The sequence below is a fragment of the Anguilla rostrata genome, chromosome 1 (genome assembly GCF_018555375.3).
Source record: "Anguilla rostrata isolate EN2019 chromosome 1, ASM1855537v3, whole genome shotgun sequence".
NCBI lineage: Eukaryota > Metazoa > Chordata > Actinopteri > Anguilliformes > Anguillidae > Anguilla > Anguilla rostrata.
Genome location: NC_057933.1, coordinates 27,556,472 through 27,566,278, shown reverse-complemented (window position 1 = coordinate 27,566,278; position 9,807 = coordinate 27,556,472). Strand labels below are relative to the sequence as shown.

Sequence of the window (9,807 nt, the reverse complement as noted above, 5' to 3'; positions counted from 1 at the left end):
GCCTATGTTCTTGGAGAGTCTGATATAGGTGATGATGCGTTAAGCACTATTGTTTCTTTCAAATATTCAGTACGGAAAACCATGACGCAAAGCAACGATTGTTGCTATAACCTTTTTTAAGGCCGTAATGTAAATTATCTCGTCTTTCCTTCCTTTAAAATTCGGCCCAATTTTTTTTTTGTGTACGAATACAGAGCTATTTTTACAAAATCAACTTTGACTTAATATACAGAGAGTGCACAACATGCCACGTCATGTCCCCATAAGGTCTATTGGCGCAGTGAAAGAAACATGCATCTAGCATGTTCAAGCACAAGTACAAGCTTTTTAGACTTTAAAATATACATTTCTGCACTCAGTTCATACTTAAAAATCTATTTGGCTCCTAAATGTTTGAACATCCTTAGAATGCGATGGCATGAACAACTCGATTGGCTGATCATAAATGTTAAACAGTAAAGAGAGTTCAAATGTAAGAGGAAGAGAGGATTTTTTAACGCAGTAATCGTTTATTGAAGGCAGAGATTACATATAAGGTGACATGATTTTGTGTGTATTGACCTATGTACTGATTCTAATTTATTGCATATTATTTTTGGGCCTATATCATATTTGTACCACTTTATATCTTGTTAGTGGGGAGTCTTTAACTGCCCATTGATTGCATTTAATATATCCCTTTCCTGAAAACTGTAATCTCCATGCCTGTTCAATGAAAATGCCAATATTTCCTGATGAGGTATCCTAACCTGCCAACACACATGTGCATACCACGCACACACACACATGCACACACACTCCTAGTGAACCCCTCATTCCCCAGAACATGTAGTTTCTATTACCTTATAGAATGCATATTATTTACTATTTGCCAGATACTAAATAATGTTGTCCTTACAATCAAATTTAATATTACTGCAGTTTTTCTGATTCCCCCCAAAAATCAAGATTATCCATGCTCTCTTCATTTTAAATCCTGAATTAAATCAAGACGAAAAAGATGTGGATAAATAATACCACATTGCTTGTTTACCATAAACATATTAAGATGTAACCGAACCCATTTTATTCTCTCTCTCTCTCTCTCTCTCTCCATCCCATAAATATTTGCAGACAAAAAAACAGACAATCACACACATGGCTGACTGCCATGCACAAAGGCCTGCCCAAGGACTAGGAATTTCACAGATCAGCATTAGAGTCCATGCCTTCCCAGAGAAAGAGAGGAGGGGGGAAGACAAAGGAGACGAGAGACTACTGTCCCTGTGTTTGGTTTTCATGTGTGCCTGCACTTCTCTTTCTGTGCCTTTGTTTCGTGGATCGTTGCTTGGGGCTTGGGGTTTATAGGGCTGTGAGGGGACGGCAGGGCGTGTTGTTTGATCAGCATCGATGGCATTTTTTAATACACTCTGCCACTTTTGAAGCCCCGGTGCCAGTCCTGCCCAAATTCTGAACTGCTGGCGTGGGAAGAAAGAAATAGTTGTTGTGAAGGAGGAGAAAAGGGAAAGCCCGAGAAGGAGATGGGGAGAGCTGGGGAAAACTGTATCCAGCCTCCCCCAGAAATTTTTTAATCTACTGGAACGAGGGTGCAAGCAAGAGGTTGAGGAAAACCTGAGAGAAACAGAAGGCAGCAATGGACAGATGAAGCGACTGAAGAAAAAAGTAAAAAAAGAAGAGGGACTACCAAGCAAAGAAAGACACAGCACAATGTGAGAAGGAGGGTACAAAAAAATTAATCACAAGGATTATCCCCTTCAGATACAAACTAGAAATTAGAGCATGTTTGTGAGGAAATTAGGTTTCTTACGATTTTAAGGACTGGTTATATCTTCAAAGTGGATTGGATGTTTGATATTCTCTGTTGGACCAGAAATAAGTTTTTGCTGGGGAAGATTTGTTCTCCATCAAAAGAGCCCCTGTTCTGGAGCCTCTCTTCTCTCTGTGAGTCTCTCCATCCGACTGTATCACTGAAGGAAATTTAACATCTTAGCTGGTGGGGGTAACCGCATCTGTGCAAGAAAGCGGAGTGTGTCCTCTGTGCAAGTTTCACAAAAGATTCTGAGCAGGGAGAAAGAAAAAGAAGATTCGGTAACTATTTGTAGGACCTAAAAGAAAGTTCAGGGTAAAAGGGAGAAGTGGGAAAGAGGGAGCGAGCAAAGACTCAATAAAGTGTGTTAACTCTGCGTGTGTTCACGGCGGGGGGGTGAGGTAATGGCCTGGTTTGGGGTTCTGGTGTGTGTCGTCGGCCTGGATCTGTACCTCCCCCTGTCCCTCGGGTCACCGCCCCAGCACCGCGGCTGGCTCCGCCTCTGGGAAGAGGGCGAGGGCTGCGGAGCGTGCGAGGAGCGCCGCTGCCCGCCGGCGCCCCCTAGCTGCCCGGCGGGGTGGGTGCAGGACAGATGCGGGTGCTGCGAGCAGTGTGGAAATGCCGAGGGCCAGCCGTGCGACCCCGACGGGGCCCAGTACTTCTATGGGCCCTGCGGGGAGGGGCTCTACTGCCAGAGGATGGATCAGAGAGGTCACGGGGCTCACGGTGGGCATGACCCGGAACCCAAATGCGTCTGCCTCTCCCAGGGCCTCACGTGCGGGTCCGACGGCCGCACCTACCACAACCTGTGCCACCTGAGAGAGGTGGCTAACCAGGAAGACACCACCCTGAGGTTGGCTGGACAAGGACCATGCTACTCTCGTAATGTCATCATGTTTACTATTATTATTATTGTTAGGATTGTGGATTGAATTTGTAGAGCACCATTCATAGACTCAAAGTAGATTACAATAAATGGTACTGCATGCCTTCACAAGCTGAATTAGGATGTTACAGTAATGGAAATGGTCTACATTTAAAAGTGGCTTTCCAAATTGGGAAACAAATCAATACCATGCCTTATTCAAGGATGCTTCCAGAGTGATTTGTTAAAAACCTTTATATTATTACAGGGAATTATCCTGTGTCACAAGCACAAAAAGACATTAGGAAATAGTAGCAGAAATTATACCGTACAGCATGGCACAAAAACACAAAATGGACAGTAGCAGACTGCATGAACAAATAGTGAGGTGGTGGTTCTTCATTTTCCTTGTTTAGCTGGCTGGTTGTGATTGGCATGAATGGTTTCTGTGTCTGGTTTGTGCAGTGACAAACTTAATCTGAAGGTACACAGCAGTTGAAACTTGTCACAGATTTAATTAAGTTTCTTTAAAATGAAAGAACAAGGGTGTAAGCAAGAGATGAGAAAATCCTAAGAGAAGCGGGAGACAAGAACAGACAGATAAAATGACTGAAGCAAAAAATTTAAAAAGAAAAACTGCTACTAAGAAAAAGAAGTCATGGCACAATGTGAGGGAGGGAAAGAGGATAAACGAACCTTTATCGCAGATACAACACAAGCATTTTCATTTCAGACCCAGAGAAATTATAGGAGTTTTGTGAATTTAAGATTAAGTTCTGGTTTCTAAGGATTGGTTTAATGTTTACAGTGGACTAGCTGCTTGATGCTCTGTTGGACCTGAAAGAAAAAAATTGTTTTGTTGGGGACCCTCTTCAGTACCTACTGTGGCCTGCATTCCCCCAGGCCTATGGGAAAGTTTCAGTTGGCTGGGATGTCATTGCTCGCTTATGACCCCAGTCTGCCTCTCTGCCTCCGAGTTGCGCATGAAGTGTCTTCCATTGACTCATGTCTGTGTGGGCCTGACTCATGAACTGTAGTGTCATAACAAGTGGTGGCTGACATGTGCTTCAGTGGAGAGCACATGCTAGTCTGCACTTTTCCAAACTGATAGAGGAGGCTATATCAATGATTGCATATGATTTGCCATTCCAAATTGAGGAGAAAAAGAGCTTTAAATAAATAAATAAATAAATGTGTAATTCCTGATCAGACAGGTCGTTACTCTACTGTTACCATGGGTGCTTCCAGAGTGATTGGTGCTCTTGCTGCCGTTCTCAGCTCCCCAGATGACACGAATGCCAAGAGACCTGGAGAACCACACAGGAAATTACATTATCTTCAGCTGTGAAGTCTCTGCCTACCCCTTGCCTCAACTGAACTGGAAGAAGGAGGGCAACGAGAACTTCCTGCCCGGCGACGACCCTCATGTCTCAGTCCAGGTCTGATGAAATCATACCTCCTTCCTCCGTGTAGAGTTGTGTGTGAAACTGCACGGTGGCTGTCTGTTCACAGCAATCAGGACAGCAGATATACCAACCATTTTGTAAGACAAACTTAGAACTCACCTTTTCAGACTGAATCCAATCCAACTAAATATTTAGCCACCTTTAGTACTTCTGTTTGTGTATAATTCATAAGTTTCCAAGCGAGATGCTAATCTTGATGGATCATGATTAGCATCTCATTGCATAGTAGAACTGTATAGTTAATTTGAGCTATACTGTTACCGACTCATAAGAGGTTACCTTTCTGTAGCTACTACTGAGTGAACCATAGCATTAACCCCAACCCTAGCTCTTGAACATAAAGCAAATCTTGCCTGAACTCTAAGACTATCCATATTTCTAACTGTAACTAAAATGGCAGGCATATTCATGCCTGACTAAACCACTTACCACTGCAAGCTTCATTTCGAGATGGGAGAAAACCATTTAATATACTGTAAACAATAAAAGCTTTAGAAGGAAATGTGGTTTAAGTCTTGTATTTAAAATAGACTTCAAGACTGCATTTTTGAACCTTCTAATCCCCTAGATCTTCATTGGACTAGCGAGGGAAAGGGGCGTGGTCAGTGTCCAGGGTAACAGTGTTAACGGATAGCTTGTAACTGAAATATGGACATTAACGGCCATCTTGCATTGGAAGTATGATGGTACACTAACAAATGATAGCATTGCATGAATTGGATTTGCAGAGATGCTGGCACCACTAGGGCCTGATGGTGGACAAATAAACAGGCCAGTAGTCTTTGGCATGATATTTTAGGCATGATGTCTATTTACCTGGCTAACCTATCTAATGTATTGGCATGTAATTCCAAGGGTCCTTTTTTACCTGAAGTTCATCTCATGCTTCCCCAGTCGCGTGGGGGCCCGCAGCGCTACACGGTGTCCACCTGGCTCCAGATCGAAGGCCTGCGCCTCTCCGACGCAGGCGTCTACGCCTGCGTCTCCCGCAACGCGCTGGGCGAGGCCTCAGCCTCCGCTCGCCTCACGGTGCTCAGACAGGGTGAGTCCAGCACAGGCTAACTGTGCGCAACAATGCAACTAACAGTCACCCACAGGGAAATGCATGTGAGAGACTGCCACCAGGGTGGCGTTAACGTTTGAACTTTGTCCTGTTTCACCAGGACATGAAAATGTTCCTCACATATACATTTTGGCAAGTTCAGCAATCATCCTGCTTGATTCAACAAGCTGCTTTAGAGAAGAAGAAAAATGAAGCATGTCCTAAAAAAAAAACAATTCACTGACTCTACTCAAAACAAAGGCAACAATTTGCATAAAGGTTTTTCTACTTGGCTTATTATTTTTACACGAAAAAGAGATTGAATCAACTTAATTTTAATAATTAGCTAGCTTACTGTCTCAATAAATATTAATAGTAATATTTATGTACAGGTAGGTTCAAGGTAATTAAGCTTTTAAATATGGAGGCAAACCACATCAATTGTATATAAACTAGCTGTGTTAGTCTGACAATGACAGGCTCATTGCATTTACTTAACTCTCCCGTTGTGTTCCGGTCAAATTTGACCAATTTACAACTTTTCTATATCAGAAATGTTGTTTCTTTCATCTAATTTTGATGTTTTCATTAATTTTTACATATTAGGTATATGAACATATTGCATTAATGATCATGACTTTCATTCCATTTTTTATTTAAAGTGTTTTATTTAAATTTTGTACGTCTGCGGGCCTCAAATATGATCAGCCATAGGAAATGAATGGGCAAGACTATATTAACAAAAATAGGACTGTTCGTGTTATCCTATCATCTGTTTTGAGGTAGAATTTGTGATGTTTGTAAAATAAATGCAACCCAACACAGGCTTCAGATACATGTCTTGTACTTGACCACAGGAGAGAAACACTGCAACATCACAGAGGCAGATGATCTTCATTTATAAGACCATACCAATGATGAACATATTCAAATGTGCAAAAGTTTTGGGACTCAACATTGTGGTGAGCCCAATGCCTGGTGCACATTAAAGGATAATCCGTCTTATTTTTCCCCTCTGGAAAATCGCTGGGGTGTTCCCAATTAAAGGCTGGGCTGAACTGATCAGCTGCCTAGATTATCTTGCAGTGTGAGGTGCTTAAATACAGAATCTTAACCCTCCCCTTTGGCTCTGGGTTGCCTGATTTTGAATCATAAATATCAAACATGTTTGTACACTACAGCATTTCACATATTTACGCAATTGTTTCAAACATCTTTGATATTTATGATTTGAAATCCTGTACTCTAAGGGGAACAGCAATGGAATTTCAAACAGAAACCCACAATAGCCAATGAGAGCCTAACAGACTTGATAGAGAAATGTTAATTTTGAAATAAAGTTACATCGGACCACACAAGTTTCAAGACACAAGAGATCTCAGGTTCTGAGAATCGTGAACAGTTATTGTGAGTGTAACAGTTATGTGTATGATGCTCCTTCATGGCCAGATTGGCTAGTGTGCATATTCTGATGACTGGAAGACAAAGAAAAACCTGTCGTTATGTGTTGGGTCTCCCGCATTTTCAATATCAGTAAGGATTTGAAAAGACCCGTAGTGTGCTCCAGGCACAAGATATTTTTTTACAGCTCTTGGTAATAATTATGCAATTATTTGAATTTAGAAATTTAGGCAAATTGTAGATTTGAGCTTCAGGAATACAAGTGTGACTGGATAGTGCCATCTTGACTGGATAATGAGAATTTGACCGGATAGTGGTTTTGCAATGTTTCTCATCTCTCCTGTAAAATGGTCATGTATGAGTATCTCAAGCCCATATTGAATCACAAATGTTCATTTGTACTTAAGCTTTGATTTTATGACTGTTCTTTCTCAGTAAAATCGCATCGGTCAGTTTAGACCAGAAACACAACAGATGTCATTATGTAGAACCATTACAAAAATTTACCCAGTATACTTCAAAACAAGTATTCTTGTTAACTTTGACACATACCAGTCTGTGATATTCACTCAACATGTATTTCACTGGTCCTTACTAAAGTCAAAATAATGCATAAATTGCTTTAAAAAAAAATTTTTTTTTAAAAAGGGGTTGCTATAATTTTATGTGAATGACTTCTATAGACCAAGAATTCCAAGAAGTGTAAATCTGGAAATGAAGTTGGTTAAAAGGAGTGACACAACATTAGGTGCTAATTTATGCTTGAAGATCACTTTATAAACAGTTAAATCAGACAGCCCGATTTAGGATGGAAACACAAACAAATAGAAACATGACATAAACACAGCCTGAGGGCTATCAATACCCCAAGTATAAATGACTCAAAAACCACATTGCAAATTATTGTTTTAATTTATTTGAGTCGAAGCATTGAATTATTTTAGAGTGCATTTATTGGTAAACTGAGAAGAGACAAACGTTGAATGATCCCAAGATGGTATGTAAAAAATGTCAGCTTTATCACTGCAGTTCTTGGATGACAGTAATAAAGTTATTCAGTCACTAACAATGCTCTGCATAGACCTCATCATAGATACACTGTACGTGTTGATGAGTATGTTAGAGGGTGGTACATGGATTCATGTTAACTTCCGCATTCTCATTCTGGATCTTTTCTCTCTGGCAGGGATGAGAGAATTTGACGGGAACTGGGAGGAAGATCATCATCATTACTATGACGACACAGAGGAGACCAAGAACGATAGTGAGAACAGTGACCCCGAGTCTGGGGACTACCAAGGTTAAACCATTTGTAACCAAAGCATGGAGGGTGGTGATTCAGTGTAAACGTTACATGCATACATACAAGAAAAAACTGGCCCAATGGGAAATGAACTGAACTGAACTGCTGTGTGACAATGTGATTCAAGCTCTGGAAATAAGGAATGGGGTATGGGAAGAGAGGAAAGGTTTAGCACGACATTCTCTGTTCTATACTCTTTACTGTACTCTACTGTACTCCATCATATCCTGTAGAGTATATTCTGTCCTAACCTCACTTTGGACCGCAGCCAATGGTTTACAGATAAACAGAACACCTGTGTCATGCTCGTAGTGCTGGATCCAACACTAAACACACAGAGCACCAGGCATCCATCAGAGATGAGTGTGCATTTAACTGCAAACATTTCTAATGGACATGGACAGTTACAAGGGCACAGCAAGAATAAGTATGTGGATAAGAATAAGTAAGTGTCAAGGTCTGAGCTTTTACTTTGGATTCTATTTTTGTGTTAAGCAAACTTCAGATTACAGTAGGGTTAAGTACAGACACTTGTGTCTTTTAGTTTGTTACAATGATGTACCTTCAATGTGAATGTGAAAAAACCCTGTTTGTGTGAACGGCAAACATATTATGTATACAAGTTGGATCTGTAAAGTAAACCAGGTTCAAGAAAGAACAAGGTTGCATGCAATGAGTGAATTGAGCCTTGGTTGGCTTTGTTTGGAATTTCTAGCTGCTATTGATTTTGTGAGGAGGAGCCAATTGCTTCTACAGATATGTTCATGTGATGGTTTCTGGACACATTAAGAAAGTATTCGCATATTAAGTCTCTCACATTGGTCATTCAACCAGATAATTAATTAGCTGTGCCCATACAGTATGTCATATTCGGCAGTGCGTTCATAAAAAAAAGATTGTGATATTGTGAGATCTTGTCCTTGAGTTTTCTAACCTCAGTTTTCTTCATGTTAGTTTTCAATTGTGTGTTTGTTACAAGTTCACAGAAAAGATTATGGAATCACCCCATTACCTAGAAATGTAGTGGCAAAGTTGTTAGCATTTTAAATGCTAAGTGTGCCAGGAAAGGTTACATTTTGAGCAATTGTATTAATCAAAAATGACTTAAAAATACCATGTGGCCCATGAAGAAAATACTTGCCATTAAGACATACTTGAAATCTGTAAAACCAGAGTAGTTTCATGGAATTACAAGTATGCGTAGCATTTATGACATTTCAACTATACTTGCAAATGTGTTAAAACAATGACATGCACATGCAAAGATTCATACATTTGGGTCATACAGTTAGGATAACTGTTAAATGCTAAATTTTCCTAAACTTGAGTGTATCAGTAAAAATGTTTTTTGGCCAAAAAAGAGTTCTGGCCATCAGGTTCAAGATGGAGGGCAAGGTGAGGGGAAAGGGGAAGAAGGTGCTGGAAGCAGCCTACTCCAGCTACTGCCATCACTTGTGACATTATAAAAGAGATTCACCTGTAACATTACAGAAGAGTAAGCCCCTCCTTCTGTACAACAACACAGTTTGAAGGAATGGTTGCTGGTTCTTAAATATCAGCGGGATTTGGAGAGTGTTAAAGTTTTCCATTATATAAATTAAATTATGATTAAAAATGTGTTTTCTGCTTACTCAGGTTCGCTTCGTCTAATATTACATTTTGTCTAAAAATCGAAAACCATTCAGTGTGCAAATATTCAATAATAGAGGAAATCACAAAGGGGCAACTATAGACTCAGGTAACACTGCTAATTTCAAATCAAACATAAATTTAGTGCAGGTTTTTACATTAACATGCTTATGACTTATTTACATATACATACACACAAACAAACAGTCAAATATTTTAATTTAGAAAATAATCAACATGTGAATTTTTGGCAGTCTGGCTATTGATCTAATCTAACCCCAACAGTGCCTTCCA

General features: G+C 40.2%; 1 protein-coding gene across 1 annotated transcript; it reads left to right on the top strand.

Annotated features, from left to right (window-relative positions):
• Positions 1–1,094: 1,094 nt before the first annotated feature.
• Positions 1,095–9,476, top strand: LOC135253521 (kazal-type serine protease inhibitor domain-containing protein 1-like). Its single transcript, XM_064332901.1, has 4 exons — positions 1,095–2,689; positions 3,951–4,111; positions 5,033–5,180; positions 7,768–9,476. Exons 1-4 carry the CDS (start codon positions 2,212–2,214, stop codon positions 7,884–7,886), a joined length of 906 nt encoding a protein of 301 aa, XP_064188971.1. The 5' UTR covers positions 1,095–2,211; the 3' UTR covers positions 7,887–9,476.
• Positions 9,477–9,807: the final 331 nt, after the last annotated feature.

Bases quoted from the DNA above. Each gene is read 5' to 3' on its own strand.
- LOC135253521 (XM_064332901.1), top strand. From the start codon at position 2,212: ATGGCCTGGTTTGGGGTTCTGGTGTGTGTCGTCGGCCTGGATCTGTAC. The intron at 2,690-3,950 runs GTAATGTCATCA...TGCCGTTCTCAG, and splicing joins ACAAGGACCATGCTACTCTC to CTCCCCAGATGACACGAATG. The intron at 4,112-5,032 runs GTCTGATGAAAT...ATGCTTCCCCAG, and splicing joins ACCCTCATGTCTCAGTCCAG to TCGCGTGGGGGCCCGCAGCG.